The 26,832-nt window shown below is 40.6% G+C and overlaps 2 protein-coding genes across 3 annotated transcripts in view; one reads left to right on the top strand and one right to left on the bottom strand.

The window, feature by feature from the left end:
- Positions 1-457: 457 nt before the first annotated feature.
- Positions 458-5,948, bottom strand: NDUFB9 (NADH:ubiquinone oxidoreductase subunit B9). The gene is made up of 4 exons (XM_004372997.3): positions 5,781-5,948; positions 2,900-3,092; positions 2,263-2,376; positions 458-684 (listed from the first exon to the last, which is right to left on the bottom strand). The coding sequence occupies exons 1-4, from the start codon at positions 5,879-5,881 to the stop codon at positions 553-555; spliced, it is 540 nt and encodes a 179-aa protein (XP_004373054.1). The 5' UTR covers positions 5,882-5,948; the 3' UTR covers positions 458-552.
- A 40-nt stretch (positions 5,949-5,988) lies between these two features.
- TATDN1 (TatD DNase domain containing 1) overlaps positions 5,989-26,832 on the top strand; it is a 33,280-nt gene continuing 12,436 nt past the window's right edge. Inside the window, exons 1-6 of one of the 2 annotated variants that reach the window (XM_004372995.1) lie at positions 5,989-6,046; positions 13,847-13,912; positions 15,870-15,919; positions 18,914-18,977; positions 20,518-20,661; positions 20,762-20,804. In XM_004372995.1, the coding sequence (XP_004373052.1) occupies positions 6,025-6,046; positions 13,847-13,912; positions 15,870-15,919; positions 18,914-18,977; positions 20,518-20,661; positions 20,762-20,804 (389 nt within the window). In that variant the 5' untranslated portion in view covers positions 5,989-6,024. Of the gene's footprint in view, positions 6,047-13,846; positions 13,913-15,869; positions 15,920-17,708; positions 17,814-18,913; positions 18,978-20,517; positions 20,662-20,761; positions 20,805-26,832 lie in introns of those variants that run through there. The other variant, XM_023728186.1, reaches the window with a different exon arrangement.

The raw sequence follows: 26,832 nt of genomic DNA, 5'->3' as shown, positions 1-26,832 counted from the left end.
GAGCCTGCATAAGACAGAAACCTGTCAGAGAAGGAAAATTCAAATATTTTCCACTAATAGAGAGCAACAGAAAAGTGGTAAGACTGCACCCTGTCAAAGGCGGAAAACTTTCAAGACCAGAAAAACCAGGCAGTCCTAGGCAGTCCCAGCGAGTTCCGGCTCTCACAGGTTTCACTGTATTTTAAGACTTCAGTATTAACATACTTTATTTTCTCTGCTTTGTATTCCTTCCAATACCAACAGCCAATAGTTTGTTCAATTCAGTCTTCAGAGCAAGTCTGAGTCGGATTCTGCTGCAGTTTTTCTTTATTGACAACATCAAACAATTTATTGAGGAAGTAAACCACACGTTACTTGAATGACTACACTTTACAACATTTTCTTTATATGTACAATGGCAATGGCACAGTAACCCGGCATCATGTTAATCCTCAGACAAAAGACATCAGCCATACCAGACCATGTTTAGTTATTTTTATTAGGGCAAGTGTGCATATAGTCTGTAACTAATTTCACTTGCAAACGTGAACAGCGAGGCGTCTTCCTCTGTCTTTACATGGGTTGCTCCCGGGGCCTGGTCACAATATGCCACCACAGTGGGGGCAAATCACCTGCCTTTCGAGCAGGGGGCAAAGCTTCAGTCTTAGGACCACCAGGCGGGGTTTCCTCCTGTAGCTGCTTAACCTAAAAGGGGAAGGGGAAGAAACAATTGCGAAAGGAGTCTAATTCTTGTCAGATCTGTCTGCTACAGTGAAAAGGGTCTGTTCTGTGTCATATTACATACTATCTGATCCTCACTAATGAAATGTGTTTATACTTACCTGCACTTTTTTTGTACTCACATTTTTACTCAGACAGAAAAACTTCTTAAAAGGTTTTTCTATTCTTAAAACAGCAAAGCTGAAAACAAACCCTCTTTCCCCTTTTACTCATTAAGGAAAACTATGGCAATTACCATCCAATTTCACTTGTCATGGCCCCAACCTGTCCCTCCAGAAAATCATTTTTTCTATAGGGTCGCTATGAGTCGGAACCAACTCGACAGCACCTAACAACAATCTCAGCTAAGTGCTCTCCAAAAGCACCATTAAAAAACCTCAGTTCATATATTGGCATGTTGATTTCAAAGGTCCCCAAACAGCAACCAAGATAAGAAATAACATAAAATCACCTTTAAAATATGTACTGAGTCCTTTCTAGTGGCCACCCCCGCAACTACCCCAGTTCTAGAGACCGACATGATTAACATAAGGCTGTCAGAGCAGAGAAGGAGATGTAAGAGACCCACTTCTGAGGCTAATCGTTTTCCGAAACTCCCTCTGGAAAAATCAACTCTGCGATGTGGCTGAACTAGACCTCCAAATATGTGTGGTGAGTTACTGTGGTGATCGTGGCAGATGAACCTGCTACTCAAATAGATGCCTCAAACTTCTAAATGCTGAGATGCTTCTTATGAAACACTGCCCTCCTTGGCCACAGTGACTTTCCTTTCACTCCACCTTGGCCAAGGATTTCTAATGCTTAACATCCTGGACCTTATCACCAGAACCAGCACATCTTTCAAAATCATGAATTCAAATGTCCCCCTATGAAACCACTGCCTCCTCTTCCAGCTCACTTGCTCAAATGCCCCCATGAAAATAATTCTTGAAATTCAGAGACAACCAATCCACTGATCTCCCACCCACTCGACCTTCTCTCTCCCCATCAGTCTCTGCTGTCTTCACTTCCCTTCTTTATCCAGCTTAGATTCATTCCATCATGACGATCACTCCTGTTTCAATAACCGCAAATCCCTTGCTGCTCTCTCTGCACAAAGGACAAACCACACCATCTACCTTCAACCTGTACCCGCGCAGCTTAGCATTGCTAAAGAAAAAAAAAAACTGGACCAGACTGGTGTCGTAACACATTGTTTCTAACTTCAAATGGGCCTTCACCACCTCCTGGCAATCGTCCTATTTTCCAGTAAGGCCCTCCTCTCCCCATGGGGATCACACCTTTTCATATTCCCCCAACATGCTGCATCCATTTCTTGGCTCTTCTCTTACTTCTCTAAGAAAAGAGAAGCCATCACACAGAAGTCTGTCATCTTCCATCGCCAAAACTTCTAACTGAAATGTATTTACTTTTTTTTTTTTTTCCCAGTCTAATCGTAATGGAGGAAGAACTCCCTCAGGATCCCATGCCCTCATCTCAAAAATGTTCCTCCTTTACCTCTTCTGTCTCTCTTCAACATGGCAAAATGCTAGTCAGACTCACCTCTCGCTCCCAGCTCTCCATGCGCAGTTTCTTCCACTGCTCTCTCTTGGCAAAGTAATCTGGGTACATCGCCTTCTCGGAAGGATGCCAGTCATCTAAGCACCACTCGGGGACCTGCCAGGAGAGGAAACCACGGCATCACTCACTCACAGTGTCACTGACAGGGCCTGCTCAGGAGATAGAAGGCAAAAATCAAAGTGCACTTTTATAATCATGGCAAGTATCAGGCTGTTTCTGACACCAAGCAGTTAATGGTAAAGCTGACAAGCAAGAAACCAAAGAGAAAGGAGAACGCCTCAGAGTGAAACAGCTGTGGCTGGAAAACAGTGATAATGTCAGTCTAGAACTGGCATATTCCTCCCCTACCCGCATTCTCTAAATATCCAGAAGGGCTTTATGTTATTGTAAGCAATATTGCCAAAAATACTGCAAGACTTTGGAGCTGAATTTAGAAAAAAAGTCTTAATGATATCTAAGAGAGAGAGAAAACTGACACCTGAAAAAGAGTAGCTACAACTGTCAGGCAAGAAACTTCCTAGCTGTCCCTAAAAGGGTAAGCAGTTTCTAACGCTGAGGTTTGGGGCTGGAGAAACAAGCGTGCTCTCAGAAGGCAGTTGCCGCTGTAATCCTCACCTACCTTGTAACACTCGTATCTCTCATAGGAGGTGCCCCCAGGAGAGTCAGGGAAGATATATGGCTGTGGGTGCTGACAGTGCCAGAATTCCTCCTCTGCCTCCCTCAGCAGCTGTGTGGCCTTCACCATATCCTTTTCGTTCTTATGCTCTTCAAACCGGGCTCTCATCAAACAAGCAAAGTACCGGTACTTATCCCTTAAACCAAAATGTTTTTGGAAATTAGAAATCTTATCTGCTTGACCAGGCAGTATTACTGCCTGACTGTCCTCCCAGCAAAGTCTTCTGGATGTAGTGTAACTTCCCAACACCTTCCCGGACCCTGACAGTAAAGCAGCCAATTATGACTGTCTCCTCTGCAGCCCCCCAAACATCAGCACCCATGGCCCAAAAACATCGTATTAAATATAGCCTAACCATTTTTCTCCTCTCTCCTCCAAAAAAGGCATGATGATTTAAACTAAAAAATGAAAAAGAATTAGCAAAAGACAAAAGCTATAGCCTCTGCAGGACCGTTCAACATTCATTAAATGAAAACTTACTGATTTCCTCCTACGTTGTGCTAGGCAGTATGCTAAATTCTGGAGATATGAAGATGAGTAAGGAGGGAGGTGTTACATGGTGGAAACAGTATTGCTCAAATGAGACAGACGGGTTTGAATCCTGACTCTGAGACCAGCTGAACCACCTCAGGGAAGTTAAGGTCAGGCTCTAGAAGAAACCATGGGCAGTGATCAGTGAGGAGGACCCAACAGTAATCCAGGCCATGGATGATGAGGGCCTGAGGCAAGCAGCCATGATGGTGATGGATAGGAGACAGGAGGTAATTAGACAAGTGATGAAAGTAGGTTCTTCAGTCAAACTGCCTGGGCTTGTACCTTAGCTGTCACTTAGCAGCTGTGTAATTTGGGGCAAGTTACTGAACGTCTCCAGGCCCTGGGTTCCTCCTCTATAAAACAGTGTTAATAACAGTGTATTTTAAGGTTGTTGTGAACAGTCAATGAGTTATAACATATAAACACTTCAGACAGTGTCTGGCTCACTGTAAATGGTCAACAATGTCAGCTACTAATATTATTACTTTGGAGAGAGAATTTACAAAAATTAGTGTCTAATACATGGTGTAAGACGCTGTGTGTTATTGGCAGAGGAGTAAATAAGGAGTACTTGAGGGCAATTCTGAGGTTTACAGTAAGGGACTCAATTGCCAGTACATGTAGTCCCTGGGTTAAGAACATCCGTCTTATGGACAACTCAAGACAACTCGTACTTGCCCTTTAAAGTTATGTAAACTTACCCTCACTTTGAAATGACTGGACCAACCCCTGGCAACAAATTCTTCATCAGTTATCTTCACTTGCTGCATGTGCAGCTTTTAAATCATTGAAAAGGTTTCAAGCCTTTTCTTGCACTAAAACCAAAAACCAAACCCATTGCTGTTGAGTTGATTCCCACTCATAGTGACCTTACAGGACAGAGCAGAACTGCCCCTTAGGGTTTTCTAGACTGTAACCTTTACGGAAGCAGACTGCCACATCTTTCTCCCTTGGAGCAGCTGGTGGGTTCAAACAGCTGACCTTCTGGTTAGCAGCCAAGCGCTTAACCACTGCATAGTGAAAACAGAATGAGTTTGGTTTCAAAGAATTTAGACAAGATGAGTTTCAAAGATGTGTAAGTGATCTAACAAACAACTGGAAATAGAGCTCTAGAGACAGACAAATGAGCGTACGTGGTACCTCAAGTCTTAGTGTTGAATGAGGATGCCCAAAGTATGTAAAGCAATTAACAGAGGGCCTAGGATGGCACCATGTAGAATAAACAGCACTGAGGGCAGATGGAGGAAGAAAACCAGGCAAGGACTGAGAAAGGATGTCAATAAGACTAAAAAAACTGACTGAGTGTTGTCAAAGTTGTTGTTATTTGCTGCTGAGTTCATTACGACTCATGGCAACCCCATGGGTGCAGAGTAGAACTCCTCCATAGAGTTTTCAAGGCTGTGATCTTTTGGAAGTAGATCCTGCCAGGCCTGTCTTCCCAGGCACCTCTGGGTAGGTTTGAACTGCCAACCTTTCAGCTAGCAGTCCAGTGTTTTAACAGTTTGCGCCACCCAGGGATTCCATTGTCACAGTAGCTACTTCCATCATTTCTTCCATGATTTTGGACTCAACATTCACAGCTGTAATTCAGCATTACCTAAATTCTTGATGGTCCCACTTCCCTCATCTCTATAAGATTCTCTATGTTATGTTTACACGTCCATCTTCCTCACTACTTCAAAAACTGTGGCAGCTTCGAAAGTGGATTGACCTTTATTTATTCAGCATTCAGCACAGAACCTGAATCACAAATTCTGTTAAACGAATAAATGAGGGAAAACTCAGGGAAGAAGCTAACAATCCTACAACACTGCACCTGGCCATCTTCCTGCCTCGCAAAGAGATGTTGATTATTTCCCAATAATCACAAATACGCAATCCGCACCTCTTCCAGGCCTCCCCAGTTTTCCATCTTTAGAAGTTTTTCTAAGACGCTCTTCCGCTGGGACTAGCTTTTAGAATTCTGACAAGGGAATGGAGACCTGGCATTGACACATCTTGGGTTGTCACCCCACCTTGCAACGCATCTAGGTCAGGACAATCTCTATGTTCTAAGACTCGTCTCAGATGGAGAGAGACATGGAAGAGAATCATGTTGAGACGTCAACTCGTCTAAGGTCTCGCAGCTATAGGAGACGAGGCATGAATTCAAACCCGGGTCTATGGGCGAGCTTCGTGGGGCAAGGGGCGGCCTGTCCGTTCCGTCCCTGAAGTCCTTGACCGCCCGGTCCCCCGGGGCCTCTCAGTGTCCTCAGGACCCCCTCCCCAGGCCAGGGTTCCCCTCTCCCACCTGTGGATGACCCAGGACTCGAGGTGGCGCAGCGCCCGCTTATAAAGCCGCAACACCTTCTGCTGGTGGGTCAGATATGCAGCCGGCCCCGAGAACGCCATCACTGCCGGCTCACCTTCAGCTGCCGCGAGGGCTCCCGGGAAACCCGAGGCCTGAAGCCGGAGGGGCGGGGCGGGGAGACCGGAAGGGCAGGGCGATCGGCGGCCACTTCCGCTTCCGCCGGGGAGGAGCTGGGGTCGCAGGCATGAGCCGCTTCAAGTTTATTGGTAAGGCGTGTATCTCGGTTAACTGTGCCTTTCTGACCCGTCCCAGCTTCGCTCACCGCAACTAGAGGGGCTAGGATTTGAGCTTCCGGGCTTTTTGAGCGTTGAAAGGACGACTTGATGGAAGAGGACGCTGGGAGGCGTCTGTGTGCTGGTTTTTGATCTAGGTGCTGGTTTCACGGGTGTGCTTATGAGAATTCACAAGCTGTACAATTATGATTTATACTCTCTTCTACATGGGTGTTATATTCAGTAAGAAGAAAAAAGGATGCATCTTACGTGCACCTCCCGCCCCTTCCTTTCTCCGTGGCGGAAAAGATGACGGCTGCGAGGGGGCCATTCACTGCATTACAGTAATTCGTTCCTTCATATGACAGTTACTGAATGCCTCTGATGAGCCTGACACCGGCCTAGGAGCACAGGACACAAAGACCCGGGCCCTGCTGTCCTGGCGTCATCATCTTGGGGAGAAACTGGAGGACACAAATAGTGGGGAGAGAAGTCCTGTACTTGGCAAGTGCAGTAATCCATTCAGCATCCTAGAACAAAAGACGAAGAATGCGACAGGGAAGCAAAGGGCTGCAAATATTTATACCAGGCACTTGGGAAACCTGGAGGAAATTGTGAGAACTAGGATTGAAAGGGTAATTTGTCTCACTGAAGAGTTTTACTCTGTATAGAGTGGCGCTCCGCTGAAGGTCTTTGACATGAAGCATTCATTCTCTAATTATCAAGTGCCAGTTATGTGCCAGGAACTGGACTGGGCTCTTGGGATACAGCAGTAGGTGGTCGTCGTTGTGCCGTGGAGTCGATCTTCCACTCACAGGGACCCCATGTGACAGAGCAGAGCTGCCCCCAGAGGATTTTCTAGGCTGTAGCCTTTACAGGGAGCAGATCACCAGGTCTTTCTCCCGCAGAGCCACTGGGTAGGTTAGAACTGCCAATCTCTCAGCAGCCAACAAATTCCACCACCAGGGTTCCTTACAGCAGTGGGTAACACTGGGCATAATCCTTGTCTTTGTGGAGTTTCCAGTCACTCAAAGGTGGGAAATGACAATGATCACATCTCTGCTTTAGTAAGGCAGTTCTGGTAGCTTAATGGGGGGTAGGGAAGTGGGAGGGGCAGGGAAGCATTTATGGGAAGTAAGGAAGAGCGAGCAGCCAAAGATGACTCAGGTTTGGGAGCATGGTATAGATAAACTTTAAAGTATAAAGTGGAAGCAGGGCTCGTTTGACAGTGGGTGGGAGATGTAGTGAGCTCCATTTGGATTATGTTAGATTAGGTTAAATTTGAGATTCTTGGAAGACATCCAGGTGGAAATGTTTACTGAGCAGTTGGAAATGTATGACACTCAGGAGAAAGGTTAGGATTATAGACTTAGATCTGAGAGTTATTTTAAGCACTATTTTTTCCAAAGATACTGTACTAAGTACTGTAGAACCATAAAAAATCTAGTGGTCTCTGGGTACAGTTAGTTTTCAGACTAGAAGAGTAAGACCTATGTACAATCAAAGCAAATGCAAGGGAGAATGTGTTACATGCCCCAAAAGAGGTTTTTAAAAAATGTTGTGGGCAAGCCTACAGAGTTTTAAGACATTGTCCAGGGTGTGGTGGCCTCTCAGCCTCTCCACTCGAATTTGTGATATAATTGATGAAGGAGATGGAATAGAGCCATGAAATGCCCCACAACGAAAGAGCAACTATTTTTTTAAAGTATGTATTTGTAACATAGAACTAAATTCCTGCCTCCGGTCATGTGTCCTTAAATCCATCCTCCATATAGCCTCCAGAGCCTCCAAAATACAAATCAGCTACAGTAAAACCTGTGAAAGCCAGAACCTATATAAGGTGAAAACCTGTCAGAGAAGAAAAACTAAAATATTTTCCACTAATAGAGTGTGATAGAAAAGTGGTAAGACTGCGCCCTGTCAAAGGCAGAAAACTTGCGAGACTGGGAAAAACAAGATAGCGCTGTCAAGTTCCGGCTCTCACAGGTTTCACTGTACATTTTTCTTTTGCTTAAAATGAGTTACTCTTCATAGGATAGTGGAAGTTTGCATTTAGCCTAGACTCCTCTGTCTCAGGCACTCCTCTCCAAACTCCCCTTCCGAGCAGCCAGGCTTCACCATGCTGACAGTGGCACCAGATGATCAGCATGAGAATGTCTTCAATCCAGTTTTTGCTCTTTAATGTTTCCATTCTTTTCCTGTAGGTGGAATTTTTTACATTCTGTTCCCCAACTGAGTGTGATTTATAAACTCTCCCACTTTCAAAAATGCTTTTAGCTCCAACTGTTTATATACCGAAACCTATACTGCAGTGATCCTAGTTTAGGCTACACAGTACACTAAAAAATTAGAAGTCACATCTATGCAAGAAGAAAATACAAAATACCAGGAAGCAACAATGAGAAAGTAAAAACATCATATTCCAACCCCCATGATCAGTCATGATACCTCAGTGTCTCTCCTCCCAGACCTGTAGGCATACCAAAATATCATACTGAGCATACTCTTTTGTAACCTTCTTTTTTCAGTCACCATCTCTACCTTTCCATTTCAGTAAATTTCATATTGACTAATAGCAAGACCATACTCAGATTTTTCCAGTCTTTTACAGCTGGTCCCATCCAAAACAGTATCCAATCCAGTGCCATACATTTGGTTGTTCCTTAAGTATTTTAATCTAGCAGAGAAATTGACAAACTTTTTCTTTAAAGGGCCAGATAGGAAATATTTTAGGTTCTGCATGCCATACGATCTCTAGCAACTACTCCAATAGGCTGTTGTCATACAAAAGCAGCCAGAGACACTGTGCAAGCAAATGGGCATGGCTGCGTTCCAGTAAAACTTAAACTGGTTACTGTGCAGTCGACTCCAACTCATAGTGAGCCCATGTGTGTCCGAGTAGAACTGTACTCCATAGGGTTTTCCGTGGCTGCTTCTTGGGAAGTAGATTGCCAGGCCTTTCTTCCAAGGTGCTTCTGGGTGGACTCAAACCTCTAGCCATTTGGTTAGCAATAAAACTTTGGGAGTGAAATTTGAATGCGATTTTCATGTGTCATGAAAAAAATTCTTTTGATTTTTTTCAACCATTTAGAAATGTAAAATTTGGCGCACAGGCCATAGTTTATCAGTCCCTTGGTCTAGGACATTCCCTTTTTTCATGGTGCTGACTTGTTGAAGCAGCTGGGCTGATTGTCCCACAGAACATCCTATATTCTGGATTTGTTTGCTACGTGTGTGTCATTTCGCTTGTTCCTTAATCCTCTGTATTTCCTGTAAACTTGAAACTATATCTCAAAGCTAAGAGAATCTAAAACAATTTTAAATCCCGGTTTCTGGTCCCTTTGCATCCCTAGATCACAAGGGACATTGGTATGACATGATCACCGAGCCAAATAACGAGGCTTCAGTTTGGAGATGTGTTTTTCTCTTGATTGCAAACAGTTTTGCATTCTCTTATTTTATTTTGAAAAATAAAACTTGTTAGTACTTGAAGTCTTTACCTGTAAAGCAATAATGCTTTTAAAGCCGGATATTTAAAGAAAAAAATGAATAGGAAAGAAACATTGCTGATTTGTATAGGCTGATATGCCACTGAATGGATAAATCCCTTGATTTTTCCCCCTAATCAGAAGTAGTAATTTTCTGTCTTTTTTTTTTTTTTTTCCTTCCTGTCATTTCCTCCCACCCTCATCTCCCACAGCTGTTTACTGTCTTTGGCTGGAGCTGGATAGAAATTGTTTTTCCTACAGTATCCGTTTACTTTTTTTTGTGAGTTTGTTACCAATAGAAATACTTCCAATAGGATCTGTTAATTTAGAAGATAACTATCCTTTATCACAGATCAGAACATTTTGCACAAGTTAAATAAATGGGATTGTGACTGGCTTTATTTTTGTGGTTGTGTCATGCATGAGTCTTATGCACAAAACAGATTAACTCACATTTGACTATTTGACGATGCAGTCTTGGATTGAGAGAGTTAACTCCTTAAGGTGGTATGACAGTATAGCTAATATTGACTAAAATACCATTTGTTGCTGGCATGTTGCAGTATTTTAGCTGCTTCTGTCCTTTGATTAATAGGCTGCTTCACTTAAGCCATGAGGTTTGGTGGTAAGTATCTTCTTTTATAGGGTTTTCAATTTGCAGAAAACTTTTGCAGTCATTTTCTGACTTGAGCCACCTTTCCTCCCTGGGAGGAGAAATTCTACAGTGAGGAATTATTCTCCACAAAAGGCCTAGTGATTTGCCAAAGGTCATTCATCTAATAAGTAAATTAGAGCCAGGAGTTCTGACTCCACAGCCCATTCCCTTTCCATTCTTCTGTGTATAATAGCGCTTCCCCATTTTATTGTATTTTTGGAACTTGCTCACAAGTTGAACACTTTTAGTTGATCAATTTGAACTTTTCTATGATCCCTTATATTGACTTGTAAGTTATCTTAACCACCCTGCAGATGTTTGCAGGCGAGTGGGTGGGTGGAGAAGTGGAATGGTTTATATCCAAGAGGCCCTGCAGTACAGGAGAGGGGAGAACTGCTTAGAGAAACACGAAGCACATAGACTGCAGGCAAAGAAGATACTTCTACCACCAAAACTCACGGCTTAGGTGAAGCAGCATAGTCATCAAAGGATAGAAGCGGCTCTAATACCTAACTGGCTGAGGAATATGCTCCAGGTAAATCACAATGTCAGGGAGAAAAGGGCCAAGAGCTGTAAGTCAGAAGGGATTCTTACAAAAAAGGGAAGAAATTGGTTGCTAGGCCAGCGCAGGTTATCCTAAAGCCCAGTATTCGCGAGGGCCCAAAGCTGAATGTCGAACATTAAGTCCACTGTGACTCGGCCTGAAGGACCGACCCACATCAGGAAGACAGTTCTAAGAGGCAGTGATATCACTGGGAATTGGCTTCAGCCAGTATCTCCCTCAGGTTAGACACTGAAGAATGATTGAGCACCCATGCGAGTTAGGGTTGAGGCAAGGACAAGGGAGGGCTTCAGAAACTGAGCCTCAAAGCTAATCTTCCATTCACTTTTAAAATTAGTATCCTAAGAGAAAGGTTGCACAACTCAAAGAATGTAATCCATGTCACTGAATTGTACATGCAGAAACTGTTGAATTGCTGCATGTTCTACTGTGTATATTCTCAACAACGAAAATAAAATTATAAAAAATATTTTATACTAATTACATATTGAAATGATAATATTTTAGATATATTGAGTTAAATAAAATATTAAAATTAGGATTGTAAATGCTTACTTATTAACATTTGCTTGCTTTTTGGTTTCACTTATTTTTCACTTTGTTGTCCAGTAAAAGGTTGCTTTGCGAACATTCAGATCTAGTTGCTGAACCAAGGGGAAACGGTCTAGAAGAGATACACTGTGTGGTGCTGATGATCACCGGTGTTGGGAGACAGTAGACTGAACCCCAGGGGGATTATTTTAGGCAGAAAGTCCTCTCCTCTGTACCTGGGTTTCCTTTCTCCATCTGCCCCTTTCTCTAAAGTCCTTACTTGTAAAGAAACTACATGCTGATTTCTTCTGATCTGGGCTATTCCACTGAACCCCTGTATTGCATTTGTAGTATTAAATGATGTTTGTATGTTAATAGCCCTCTGAAAGGGGACCAGTTGTAAATTCATTCTCCCATTCATCTCTGTTGACATGTATGTTGTTGCCCAAATATGCTTTGCAGTTTTCTGCGTTTGTGCCCTTCTTTTGCTATTTCAAATGCCTGGAATACTCTGCGCCATCTCTTAGGTTATCCAAACCCCCATTCACCTTTCAAGCTCTATCTTAATGTTGGAGCAGCACATCCCTGGGGGCAGCTTGGGGAAAACTGAGTGAGAATATACCAAGGAGAAGCTGAAACTTGGCATAAATAATGTAGGGTCTATTGGTAGGCAACAGCCCTGCTACGCGCCCCCCACCCCCAATTCTTCTAGTGCTAAAAGCTAAAGTGTGTGTTTTAAACAGGGGAGGCCTTTTTATTGCTCATGACCATCACAGTCTGGCTTCACAGTTCATTATTCTTCTTTCCTATACTCTACAGCAGAATTTATCAAGAGCTGCACTTGATTTTGAGAGCCAGATAATTCTTAGTTGCAGGAGGCTGTCTTGTGCGTTATAGGATATTTAGCAGCATCAAGGAGCCCTGGTAGCACAACAGTTAAGCACTCAGCTGCTTACCAAAAGGTTGACAGTTCGAACCCACCTAGCCACTCCGTGGGAGAAAGACCTGATAGTCTGCTCCCATAGACATTATAGCCTAGAAAACCCTATGGGGCATTTCTACTCGTCATGTGGTTGCTATGAGTCAGAATCGACTCGATGGCACCCAACAGCAACATGGCCTCTGCCCGCTAGATGTCAGTAGCACCCCCCTCAGTTGTGACAACCAAAAATGTCTCCCAGCACATGTCAGGGTGGGGAGAGGTGGGAGGGTCCAAGGTAGAGGAAAGTGCTGCTCAGTCGCTGTCTGTGGAGAGCCACTGCATGGGCATGAAGACTTTTACAGTTTTTGAGATAAAGTGTGTGCCTGCCCATCCCGTATGTCGATTCTCCTCCTCTGTGCTCCCATGCAGTTGATAGTTACGTATAGACTAAGTCCATAGAGCTCCTACCGCCTGCCAGCCATTGTGCTGGGTTCTCTGGATATGCCTGGGAGAAGACACATGATTTCCTGCCTCGTGGTGCTTACAGTCTAGTTTATTATCTGTGGCCATTTGTAGTTCCCATTTAGACTATAATCCCTGGAGGGCAGGGACCAAGTGTTGGGGCTTCTTCATGTCTATGTTCCCTAACTCCTTACATAGTATTTGGCTGATGAGTACAGAAAATAAGTAAATTATTCCCCTCTCTGCATCTCCACTTCTGTTACCCTAATTCAGGTTCTCAGCCCTGGTAGCACAGTGGGCAACAGCGATTGACTGCTAACTGAAAGGTCAGCAGTTTGAAACTATCAGCGGCTCTGCAGGAGAAAGATGTGGCAATCTGCTTCTGTGAAGATTTACTGGCTTGGAGACCTTGTGGGACCAGTATAGTCACAATTGACTAGACAGCAGTGGGTTTGGTTTGGTTTTTGCTAGCTTCCAAACAAGACGTCCTGTCTCCGCTTGTCCCCTTCAGATCCCACCTTCCACAGAGATGCCAGAATGAGGCCCTGAATGCAAATCTTACACCTCTGCTTAAAAGCCATCAGTGCGTCTTGTCGCCTCTGGCATTTTAAGGACAGGTGTCTTTTACATAGCTGGGTCTGGCCTCTTCTGGCCACCCCCTTCCCTGCACTTCTCTCCAGCAGGAGGGACATGCTGTAGCTCTCCACAAGCACCATGCTGTGTTGTGCCTCAAGGCTTTCCTCTTGCTGCCGCCTCTGTCTGCAATCTCCCCTCTCCCGCTGGGTAACTAACTCATCTTTTAAAATTCGGTTCAGGGGGAACCTCCTCCTGGAGGCCTCTTCTGGGCCAGCCATCAGACTAGGTTTCGTATTCCTCTCCTGTGTCCCGTGGTACCAGTGCTTGCTTCTGCTATTTCATAATTGTCTGTTAACGGGTCTGTCTTTGAAATTCTGTGGGGAGTTTTCTGAGAACAGGAATTAGATCTTACTTACGTTTGAATCCCAGGTGTCTAGCACAGTAGTTGGCAAGTGGTGGGCACCTGGATATTGTTTGAGTGAGTGACTGAGTGAGTGTGTGAATGAAAAGTTTACTAACAGGAGATTGCATTTAAAGTAGAAGTTTCAAATTGAGGCTCTTCATAATTAATCATTTATTTTATTTTTGCTTTCCACAGATATTGGTATCAACTTGACAGATCCTATGTTCAGAGGAATTTATAGGGGGGTTCAAAAGCATCCAGGTAAATTTTTTTTATCAAGGTAAATAATTTCTCTATAAAGACAGATTTTTCTGACTCAAAAAAGAGATTTTAAAAAGCATAAATCCATTCTTACAATTGAAATATTAAAGTACTCATTATGCATACCTGTAGAAGTGTATAATTTTGAATATAGAACTTTAACTGTATGAGGAAGAAAGGCCTGGCGATCTACTTCCAGATATCAGCCAGTGAAAATCCTGTGGATCACAGCCGGCCACCATTTTGTTCTGCTGTGTATGGGGTCACCGTGAGTTGGCTCAGGAACAGCTAACAACAACATAACCATATGCCCGAAAGACAAACAGTAGTTGGTGTTTAATCATTTTACGCAATCGAATGGTAGGGCGCGTAATCCAAAAATCATTAACGATTGAACATTGTTATATCTAGGTTTTCAAAAAACATTTTCAGCTGGGTGCACCATAGCACTATGATTAAGGAGATAAAGGTACGCTGCCATCTGCCTTCCCTATCCTGCTTTCCCCCCTTTCTGCCCTAGAATCTTGCTGTATAGATTGCAGTAGGACAAAGATTGGTGGAAAGCTTAGCCCCAAGCAAAATGACTTATTTTTATAGTATCAAGTTCATTTAAAAGGACTGTTTTGTCAACAGAGAGATGAATAAGCAGGAAGTTAAGGTGGCAGGAAGTTCTTGAAAACAGAATTTCTTCAATAAACTAATCTGTGAATATTGTCTCAGAAAATTGACTATACTTGTTATTGTGTAAATGCAAACAGGAAAATTTGGTTTTGCGGTTCTGGATCATGGTGAAATTGCACATTTCACAAAGCTGAATCAGAAGCTGATCTTACTGAGCTTCTGAGTAGTCTTTAAGTGAACGCTTCCCTAAATACAGGAATGTTAGATGCTACTTGAAAGGAGAAAAATCCATGTTAACTTCCATATTCAAACTTACTTTTTCTGTTTCATTTAGTATTTTAAATATTTTTATACATCACTTATGTAGTACAGTTCAACTATTAAATTATGTTCTTCTCTAGCACATAATGATTTTCTGCTTTGTGACTGTGTTTCTGTATGTTGTATATGTGTGTTTATGAAATAAATTTTATTATGATCAATATCAGTATTATTGCAGTTTATAACATCTAGCAAAACTGGTTGTCCTACTTAGTACAAGTTAAAGTTGATATTTTTTTTGTCTAGAAGCAATTTTATAGCTACTTTAGAATTAACAGTAATTTGATTAGAATCACACTGACTGTGAAACTTAAATATGAAACTAATAAATGGATTTTTATGATATAATTGTTTAATTTTGCTGTCCATTTATTTCAGGTCGCTTGGAGTTTAGTAACGGTTGATCCCCCCAGAAAAGTTTTTTTGTTACTTAACAGTAAATTTGCAGATAAAGCAAAAAACAACTGTCAGAGAAAATAAAAATTATACTTACTCAATGGGAATAGTAATTATGGAAATACGGCATTGTCTGGGATTTACAACCAAATGTTTTCCCATATTTTAGTAGGTATTGTGGAATTATTCAGAAAATGCATAGTAAAAATAAACAATCTTTTAAAACAAAAAAGTAATACCAGCAAGTTTCAAATTTAACGCAAGTGATTTAAATTGTAGTGAGCTAATTCATCTTTCACTTGAACCTGCTGATTTTTGTCATTTTCCCCATTTTTCGTCAACACACACACAAAAAATACAATTATATGGATAACTACACAACCAATTTGCTTTACATTGGTTCCCCCCCCTTTTTTAAGCTTATTGTTAGTTCTATTCTTATTGTATGATTGCTAGTTCTATTATTGTATGATAAGTACTCATCAAATAGTATCATTTGACTTTGATTTAATAAATGTGATTATTTCCATGTCTTTTTATTTCAAGAAGGGATAATTAAATTATAGGTAAGTGAACTTTTACTTACCAGGTTTTCTTAATGTAGATTCATCTTTTACAGATGACTTACAGGATGTAATAAAGAGAGCTGCCCAGATTGGTGTTAAAAAGGTAACATCTGTTTTTTGTTACTCTTGACTTTGTTTTTATTTTTTAACTAAATTTTAGCTAAAATTCTGCAAGACAGAAGAGAAAGAGCTAGTGCTGTAGTTGGCCTTTTTTGGGTATGTGTTGTCCACATGTAATATTAACAAGTTAACAGAAGTAAAATATCAAAATATTCTTTTCACAGGGATTTGTTACACAAACCTTATGAATAATTCTTCCATGTGATTAGAAATGTGGTAAATGGCAAAGTATCTTCGAAATTTTTTAAAAAACCTGTGTGGATTACTAGCTTTCTTAAGAAAATAAAATATAATAAATTTTATAACAAATTAGCATTTGTTGGAATTAAGCAATCAACAAAAAGACATTTGTCACTAATGCCTGAGGGGACACTCTTAACTTTTACAGTAATAATTTGTTAAGAAAATTCCTACTGTTTTTATAGAGTTCCAAGCAAATTAATACTAACTCAATATCAAATTCTTTAAATTAGTATTTTTTTAAGATAACAAGCTAGCCCACACGTGCACAAAAGAAATAAGGTTAAATTCCACAGCGTGGCATCAGGATACCTGGTTCTCCTTCTAAATGGAATGCTTCTAAATTGAATAACCTCAGGTTAAAAAGTGATGCTACAAACTGAGTTCTGTAGTCTCCAACTCTAAAATTATATTAGTTATTACACCTACTCCTCACTTATCGACTATCCCATTACTTGACATTTCACATTTATGTTAATAATAAAAAATCTACCATCTGACTATTTTGCACATTAACGATGTAGTCGGACACTAATGAACATGGAGGTGTGAGGCAAGAGTAACACTGGCTGTGATGGTTAAGGTTACATGTCAACTTGGCTGGGCCATGATTCTCAGGGGTTTGGCAGTTATGTAATGATGTAGTCATCCTTCGTTTTGTGATCTGATGTGGTCATCCTCTATTTTCGCATAATGCCAATTTTCACATAACCACTTGGTCTTTGAAAACTAACCATGTCAATAAGTAAGGAGTGGGTGTATTCACAAGTAATAATGAAGGATAAAAGTTACATTGATTTCTCATTATGTAGTCATCCCCTGCTTGGTAAATGGTAAAATTTTCCTGTTTGCATTTACACACAATGGTAATAGTCCCTAACTTAGAGAGTTGTTGTAAGGGTTAAAAAGCATATTAAATGCAAAGTGCTTGGTATAATATCTTGTGTAAAGTAACCAACCTTCATTAAGTATGTGGTGGAGGCCACCACCATCATCATTCTAAACTGGGAGAAGAAAATAGGCCCTCTAGTCTTGCCCTTACTTTTTTTCATCTACTTGGAGAAGTTATAGATAAAATAAGAAGCAGACTTGATTAGGAACTATTTTACATAATTGAAATACTGGATGTGAGAAGTTCATCTGGTATTAAAGAATTAGTATTAGTAAACAAGGAAGTTTTTTCCAATATTTTTGTTAGAATCTTGTATCCTAGATTTTACAGACAATTGAGGATTTAATTATGGCTATAAGTTCTCTGAATAGATACTCAGCGTCTAATCATACTAGAAGTTTAAGTTGCTCTATGAAAATACCTGTTTATCATTTGCACTTTTCCCTACGTTTTGTATGTTTTAGCTTCAGGTGTGTACCTAGAATGAATTCATCTTAGCTCAGTGAGGCTCTTGAAATATGCTTTAAAAAATACCCGTTGATATGCTTAAGTCACTTCTTTATAAGAATGTGCACCTTCAGCAGCACTGTCTGAGTAGTCACCATCAACACATAGCTCTTTAACATTTTCATCTTAACAGATGGCTCTCTGACCATTGAGTGGGCTCTAACAGCCATCTATACAGGTAGTCCCCAACTTATCACAGGATTCCGTTCCAACAACTCCGTTGTAAGTTGGTTCTGATGTAAGTCAAATACTTTTTTTTTTTTTTTTTTTTTTTTTACCTTTTATTATCCGTGTCTTTATAAATCTGGCAGTGTTTTAAATAGTAAAATGTAAAATTGAACATCTGCGAGTGAACATCTGAGAATGATAACATCACCAGATTATGCGCTGCCAACATATTACTGACAAAAAAGAAAAGGACTGTCGTAAGTCCAGTTCGTTGTGCCTCAAATGTGTTGTAAATAGTGGGCTACCTGTATAGAAGCATCCTCATTTGCCAAGAGCCACAAATTTCCCTACAAAGATTTCATCAGTATACATTCACCCAGTGATTCCCCAACTTTTTGGTCTTAAAACCCCTTTACATTCTTTAAGATTATTGAGGATACCAGAGAACCTTTGTTTATATAATATATACTATATTAGAAATTAAAACTGGGAAACTTCAAAAATATTTATTGATTTATTTTAAAACACTAATTATTCTATGTTAACTTATTTTTGTAAAAATTATATTTTCAAAAAAAAATTTAGTGAGGTAAGTGGAATTGTTTTATTTTTTTCAAATTTCTTTAGTGTCTGGCTTAATCAAAGACTGCTGAATTTTTATATCCATTTCTATAGTCAGTATGTTGTGATCAATGTCATGTAACCTCTGGAAAACCTGATAGAATGAAAGTAAAAAAGGCAAATAGCCTCTTAGTATTATTATGAAAATAGTTTTGACCTTGCATACCCCCTGAGCATTCCTGGACCACACTTTGAGAACTGTTAAATTAATCAACACTCTTGAAGCACTGGTTTAGATTCACAGAATTCTAAGTTCGGGCGTCTTTAGTTATTCAGCGTTTCATAACACAGAATCTCTGCCCTCAAGGAACTCATTCCTGGTCTAATAGGAAAGACAGGCATGTTAAATACAGGAAGTGACAATTCTGTGTATTGAGGTAAGGAAAGGGGGTGATCTTTGAGCTGAATTTTAAAGGAAGGGTAGGTGTGTGATAGTCAAAAAGAAAACGGCATTCTGGGAGAAAGGAGCAGCAGGAATACGTGTTTGGGGAGCTGTTGTTGATGCCTTGTTAATGTCAGATTTATTCCCTTTGTTTCTTCCAATTTCAGTTTATGATTACAGGTGGGAGCCTACAAGACAGTAAAGATGCACTGCATTTGGCACAGACAAATGGTATCCTCATATTACTTTTACCAAAAAAAAATGTGAATTAAGTTATTTTGAAGAAGTGTTTCTGAGAACTACTTCAGGTACAATACAAGGGATCATGAATGTGGAAACAATAGGACAATGGATTGATTTCAATGGGACGTGATTAAGATGAAAAAATTCAGAGTACCAATTGGTATATGAAAACTTTCTCATAGTACTTGAACATTATTTTAAGATGTCAGTTAATGGGAATTAAGTTCACCAGGTACATAATTTAACCTCAAGTATCCCTGATACAGAATTCTTGTGTGTTTCATGATGTGCTTAAGATATGAGTTGCTTTTTTATATACTCTTTTTTTTTTTTAACTTAAGCTGTGAAAGATCATCTACTGAATATTTGTTATGTGGGCCAGATGATGTGCAAGGCCCCAGAAATACAACTAAGAATAATGTAATATATAATCCCTCATATGCTCTCTTTATGTTCATCCATTCTACATTATTAAAATCTAAATTTTTTAGAATTCTTAAATCTTAAGTTACGTGACACCTTATTCATCAGACTTCGTTTGTTTATTTTTGCATGCCTTGTGTGTTAGACGCTAAGGAATGAGGCATTCCTCATCGTTTTTCAGAATACTGATGTGTACCTTTATGTCTAAAAGCATATTAAAGGCTCTTTTTAATGGAAATCTTTTTAAAAGATTTCAGGATCTACTAACATTTTTTTCTTAGTGATTAAGGTCATAAAAAAAAACTTCTCAGAAGTTGTTGAGGTGTATAGAATATTTTCTTCCATATTTTTTGCACCCGAACAGCTATAGCTTAAAAGCTCTCCATTCAATTGTCAGCTATGATCTACTCCTCCATGTACCTTGTGTGCTCACAGCTTTTAATGTACTGCCTCCTTTTTGTATATAAACATCTATCTGAGAGCCTGAGGACAGCTCCTCACCTCTCCTGTGGGTTTTGGTGCATGTATGAGTGACCACCAAGACACCCAGAAACCTTTTATTTACTGCTGATTTCACATTTGTGTCCCATACAATTAAAGCTGTCAAAGTCTGGCCTCCGAATAACTGAGATTTCTTTTTTCTTAGAAACACTAACCCCCTTCCACCTTTTTAAATCATTCTGTTATTATCCTTTCTAAGGGGAATGCATTTTAACTGCTAGCTTATGTTAAATACATATATCAAGACTGTCACATTAAGAGTGAATATAAAGGATAAAGTTAGGTGATGACATTTCAAGAAACTGCTTTATTTGCCATTTTACAAGGCTCAATAAATACCACGTTTGCGGTAAAAAGTGGGTTAATTTTATCAGTACGTTAAGGCAGTTTTCATATTTGTGTCCCAGTTTGCTAAGATATTCCAAAAATTCTTGAACAATTAATATAATACAATTCTGGTACTAATTTAAATCAAGTATGAATAGTTTTGTGGCTACTATTAGAAATTAACCAGCTAAAATTATTTGATATGCTCCCATTTTTGTATATTAAGTATAAATAAAAATTATTTTGAAAGTAACCCTAAGATGTTATTTTGTGTTAGATATGTTTTTCAGTACGGTTGGATGTCATCCTACACGATGTGGTGAATTTGAAAAGAATAACCCTGATCTTTACTTAAAGGAGTTGTTAAATCTTGCTGAAAACAATAAGGGGAAAGTTGTGGCAATAGGGGAATGTGGACTTGGTAAGTGCCAACCTAGCCACTTCGAGTGACTTTATTCAAAAGTGATTGATTTGTTCTATACAAGTCACGAGTAATTATTCGTTCTTTTTATCTTTTAAAGATTTTGACCGACTGCAGTTTTGTCCCAAGGAGACTCAGCTCAAGTAAGGAAATTTGTTGACTATAAAAATTATTACAAATCTTAGGAGTGATTGTTTTAATAGCTTTTGTCAGTTGAGAATATACTTGGACTAAGCATCAAGATACACTTATTTTTTTCCCATTGTCTATCAGAAGTTAAGTGAAACAGCAACTGGACTAAACCAAAGCTCAGAAGTATCCTGAATACAACCAAACACTTTGAGGGACAGAGTAGCAGGGGTGGAGGTCTGGGGACCACACTTTCAGGGGACATCTAGGTCAACTGGCATAACAAAGCTTATTAAGAAAATGTTCTGCATCCTACTTTGGTGAGCGGTGTCTGGGGTCTTAAAAGCTAGCGAGCGGCCATCTAAGATGCATCAATTTGTCCCAACCCACCTGGAGTAAAGAAGAATGAAGAACACCAGAGTCACAAGGAGAGCATTAGCCCAAGAGACAGAAAGGGCCACGTAAACTGGAGACTGCAACAGCCTGAGACCAGAACTAGATGGTGCCCGGCTACCACCAGTGACCGCCCTGACGGGGAGCACAACAGAGAGTCCCTGTTGGAGCAGGAGAAAAGTGGGGTGCAGAACTCAAATTCCAGTAAAAAAAAACCAGACTTAATGGTCTGACTGAGACTGGAGGAACGCCAGAAAGCCTGGCCTCTGGACTCTTGTCAACCCAGCACTAAAACCATTCCCAAGGCCAACTCTTCAGTCAAGGATTAGACTGGACTATGGGACATAAGTTGATACTCGTGAAGAGTGTGCTTCTTCTTAGCTCAAGTAGGTACATGATACTAAATGGGCAGCTCCTGTCCAGAGGTGAGATGAGAAGGCAGAGAGGGTCAGGAGCTGGTTGAATGGACACAGGAAATCAAGGGTGGAAAGGAGGAATTTGCTATCACATTATAGGGAGAGCAATTAGGGTCACATAACAATGTATGTATAAATTTTTGTATGAGAGACTAACTTGAATTGTAAACTTTCACTTGAAGCACAACAATAAAATTAAGAAAAAGTGAAGTGAAACAGATTTTATGCATAATTGCATATAATTCATAAGTCGTTGTTAGGTATATCGAATCGATTTCAACTCATAGGGACTCCATGTGACAGAGTGTAACTGCGTCATAGGATTCTTTTGGCTGTAATTTTAACAGGAGCAGATCACCAGGTTTTTTCTCCTTCAGAGCTGCTGGGTGGCTTTGAACTGCCAACCTTTCGGGTAGCAGCCGAGAGCTTAACCACTGCACCACCAGGGCTGCTTATAATTCATAAAGGATGGAAGCATATCTTTGCAAAGATGTCACCTTGAAGACTAAGGTGTGCCTGACTCAAGCGATGGTGTCTTCAGTCACCTTATATGCACGCGAAAGCTGGACGATGAATAATGAAGACCAAAGAAGAATTGACACATTTGAATTATGATGTTGGTGAAGAATGTTGAATATACCATGGACTGCCAAGAGAACGAACAAATCTGTCTTGGACGAAGTACAGCCAGAATGCTTCTTAGAAGCAAGGATGATGAGACTGCGTCTCATGTACTTTGGACATGTTCTCAGGAGGGATCAGTCCCTGGAGAAGGGAGCCATCATGCTTGGTAAAGTCTTGGTTAGTGAAAAAGAGGAAGACCGTTGTCTTAGTCATCTAGTGCTGCTGTAACAGAAATACCACACGTGGATAGCTTTAACAAACAAGTTTATTCTCTCACAGTCTGGTAGAATAGAATAGAAGTCGAAATTGAGGGTGTCAGCTCCAGAGGAAGGCTTTCTCTGTCAACTCTGGAGGAAGGGCCTTGTCATCAATCTTCCCCTGGGCCAGGAGCTTCTCCAAGCAGGAACCCCGGGTTCAAAGGACTAGCTCTGCTCCCAGCACTGCTTTCTTGGTGGTATGAAGTAGCCTGCCCCGTCCCCCTCCTGCACTGCCTTCTTGGTGGTATGAGGTAGCCCGCCCTGCCCCCCACCCCCCATCTCTCTGCTCACTTCTCTCTTTTATGTCTCCAAAGAGATTGGCTCAAGACACAATCCCATCTTGTAGATTGAGTCCTGCCTCATTAACATAACTACTGCCTATCCCACCTCATTAACATAATAGAAGTAGGATTTGCAACACATAGGAAAATCACATCAGATGACAAAATGGTGGACAGTCACACAATACTGGGAATCATGGCCTAGCCCCACATATTTTTGGGGGACACACTTCAATCCATGACAACCCTCAACAAGATGGATTGACATGGTGGCTGCAACAATGGGCTCAAGCATAACAACAATTGTGAGGATGGCACAGGGTCGGACAGTGTTTCATTCTGTTGTACCTAGGGTCGCTATGAACCAACTTGATGGCACCTAACAACAACAACAACAGAAGCATATACTTCCCTGATTGATTAGCCATATAATTTGATTGTAATGGTAGAAATAAGGAACGAGTTTTACATGATAGAAACTTTATTGTTGTTTGTTTGTTTAACAAATGCATTCATAGATGAACCATTCCAATGGAATAGATTAAATACATTTGTGGGGGGTGAAATTTAAGAGCAAGGGTGTTATAGATTGGATTATGTCCCCCTAAAGTATGTGTCGTAAACCCTAACCTCTATGCCTGTGGTTATAATCCCATTTGGGAATGGGTTGTCTTTGTTATGTTAATGAGGCAGGAATAGTATAGGGTATACTTGTGTCAATCTCTTTTGAGATAAAAAAGAGATTAAACAAGTGAGCAGAGCAGAGATGGGGGAAGAGAGATGCCAAGCCACATGAAGATTGCCCAGGAGCAGAAGCTCCAGAGAGACAAGGACATTCTCCTAGAGCCAACAGAAAGAGAGCCTTCCCCGAGAGCCAGCACCCTGAATTTCAGACTTTCGCCTCCTAAATTGTGAGAAAATAAATTTCTGTTTGTTAAAGGCACCCACTTGTATTTCTGTTACAGCAGCACTAGATAACAAAGACAAAGGGATATTAAAAATGATTTACAGGATCAGTCACCAAATCTAGAAAACATAGTTTGCTCTTGCTGAGCATTGGATTCAGTTTGGAACCTGAGACTCATTTAATAGGAGCCATGTTGAGAGTCGTGGCTTCTGGGAACACTTCAGAGCTCACAAGCCTCAAGGACTTCCTACACCCTGTCACCTCCTATAGCTTTCAGTAGGAGCACCTGTCGTCACACTTGTGGGTCGGTGTTACAGGCTGAAAAGAAGAGTTAGGTCAGTGTCTTAATTATCAAGGCAATGAAACATTAGAATGAGCTTCTAAAGGGGGATTATTTAGTTATTCATTCATTCAACAAATATTTACTGACTACTGTGTACCAGAAACTGCTGGGAACTGAGTATATAAAAACATGAATAAGGTAATAGTTCATTGTTTCATGTCAGACAATCTTGATTAATCCAGTGACTTGGTGGTCTGAAGGGATTTTTCAAATTATACATGCCAAAATATGCTTTCTCTCCCCTCCCTCCTCTACCCCACCTTCAGTGAAATCCTCATATGTCCACACTGGTTGAAAATCACTAGAGAGAAGAGCAGATTTACCAATGGAGTATGTCATACCCTAGACTTCAAGCTCCAGAATTCCAGGAGTGTGAAGGTCCATGACCAAGTGAAATAGAATGGGCTAGAATAGTGTTCTATGGACCCATACTCTTTCTTGCAGGCCTCTGTCATTATCCAGCCCTGCTAACCAAAAGGTCGACGGTGCCAACCTACCAGCTGCTCTGTGGGAGAAAGATGTGGCAGTCTGCTCCCGTAGAGGTTAAAGCCTTAGAAACCCTGTGCGGCAATTCTGCTCTGTCCTATAGGGTCATTGTGAGTTGAAAACGGCTCAGCAGCAATGGGTTCAGAGCTGTTTAGTTTGTAATGTATCATTTGCTGTGTTTCTCAGGGACGTGTGCTTGGTTACCAGCAGAGTTACTAAGCCCCTGTACCTCTCTTGAGTATCATGTAGGTCAGCTCACTTAACCTTAAAAGTCCACATATTTATTTTTCAACAGAAAAACAGTTGGCTTTAATACAGTCTTTTTTTCTTATTAAGGTTAAGCCCATGGATCACTGTTCCTCAGCTTCAGTGTCTCTTTCGGGCAGGATGTCCAGTGAGTCAGACAGACTGTCTGCATCTTGACAGTCAAGGGCAGTTTCAGAATCCCCCAAGATTCCTTATCCATATGACTTTCATCCATAATGAGTTAAAACTTATTTTGAAATGCAACCTAATAATTTAGCTCAGTTTTTGTGTAAAATGAAAACATAGATAGTATCAGTTCTGTTTTACTGCTTTGAGGATACTCCATCATCAGAGCAAAATCTGAACTGATAAAACAGACAATATGTATAGCAGGATATCATCTATGCTTTAAGACACATGCCAGTTGTTCAAGTATTAATCTGTAATAGAGTCCTAACTCACTTCATTCAGTAAATGATTACTGAGTGCCTCCTCAGTGTGATACAAAGAAGGCTAAGACTTGGTTCTTACACCTTTCTAGACAAAAAAGGACGTAAATAATAAAATCAGTTGGCAAGTGCTATCAAAAGGTGTGTGGACATCATGCTGAGCAACAGAAGTCAGTTGCAAAAGGACTAATACCGTATGATCTCACTTATATGAAATAGGCTGATGTATACAAACCAAAGATTACTAGAGGTTACCAGGGACAGGAAGGAAGGGGGAGGAGGAAGATTTTGCTCGGGGGGGCGTTGAGTTTATGTTAATGGTGGTGGGATATTTTGGAGAAGGATTGTGACAATGGTTGCACAACATGCAGAATATAATCAGTCATTGAATTGTAAATGTAGAAATTGTGTTGGCAAATGTTTGGGTGTGTATATTTTCACCACAATTGAAAAAAAATGAATAAAGATTATGGTAAGTAGAGGTGGGAAGAAAAGGTGTGTAGACAACGGAAGGAAGGACTAACTTTCTAGGAGAATCAGCGAAGTCTTCGCTAAGGTGACGGCATGTGAGCTGGGCCTCTTTCAAAGTAGCTAAAGCTGAGGACAAACTAAAGTAGGGTAGACATTTTTAAAAGATGGGCAGTTCAAAATGAGCTTTTTTTTTTTTTAAATTATAAAACATTGAATGACTCAGTGGGTAAAATGAAGAAATAGTCACAGTTGGGTTGTTATGAAGAAAACAAATACTCATGCCCTCTACCTTGCTCCATCCCTCTCCCCTAGCATGTTCAAACAGCATGCAAACCCCATTCTGTGTACTCACAGCCCTCTGTATTTGTTTCAGCATTTATCCCATTGCACTGAAAATGTTTTATGTTAGCCCTTTCCGTCCAGCAACATCCACTAGCCTTTGAGTTCTAAGCACACACAAAGTCTTACTAATGTTGTATTTCCCAGAGCACCTAGCACAGTATTCTTAGCTCATGGTTGGTACTTAGTAAATGTTTGTTGAATGTTTAATAGTGATGGGTCTTTTTGACTTTTGTAGAGCAGCATGGATAAAAAGCCCATAATACTCTTGAAAAAACAAAGTATTTTAAAATATTAAGGGCTGCCATTTTATCATGTAATTTTCATTTTTCTAAAAAATAGTGTAACTCATTTTTGTGCTATTTATTTAACAAATGCTTTCAGTATGGATCACGCCTCAACATAAAATAAAAATCCTCACAACTGGATCAGTAAGCAACATCATGACAAATGGAGAAAGTAGTGAAGCTGTCAAGGATTTCATTTTACTTGAATCCACAATCAACGCCCATGGAGGCAGCAGTCAAGAACTCAAACAACATATTGCATTGGGCAGATGTGCTGCAAGAGACCTCTTTAAAAGTGTTAATCAGTGATGTCACTTTGAGGACCAAGGTGTGCCTGACCCAAGTCATGATATTTTCCATCACCTCATATGCATGCAAAAGCCAGACAGTGAAAAAGAAGACCAAAGAATAATTGATGCATTTGAATTATGGTATTGCCAAAAAAAAATATTGACTATACCATGGACTGCCAGAAGAATGAACAAATCTGTCTTGGAAGAAGTACAGCCAGAATGCTCCTTAGAAGCAAGGATGGTGAGACTT

The sequence above is a fragment of the Trichechus manatus genome, unplaced genomic scaffold, assembly GCF_000243295.1.
Source record: "Trichechus manatus latirostris isolate Lorelei unplaced genomic scaffold, TriManLat1.0 scaffold00022, whole genome shotgun sequence".
NCBI classification, from domain to species: Eukaryota; Metazoa; Chordata; class Mammalia; order Sirenia; family Trichechidae; genus Trichechus; species Trichechus manatus.
This window is presented reverse-complemented; position numbering and strand designations above follow the sequence as displayed.

Excerpts from the sequence above, each read along its gene's own strand:
- NDUFB9 (XM_004372997.3), bottom strand. The coding sequence starts at position 5,881 with ATGGCGTTCTCGGGGCCGGCTGCATATCTGACCCACCAGCAGAAGGTG. Across the intron at positions 3,093-5,780 it reads GAGTCCTGGGTCATCCACAG|GGATAAGTACCGGTACTTTG; the intron begins GTGGGAGAGGGG and ends TTTTGGTTTAAG. Across the intron at positions 685-2,262 it reads TGGAGAGCTGGGAGCGAGAG|GTTAAGCAGCTACAGGAGGA; the intron begins GTGAGTCTGACT and ends TTCCCCTTTTAG.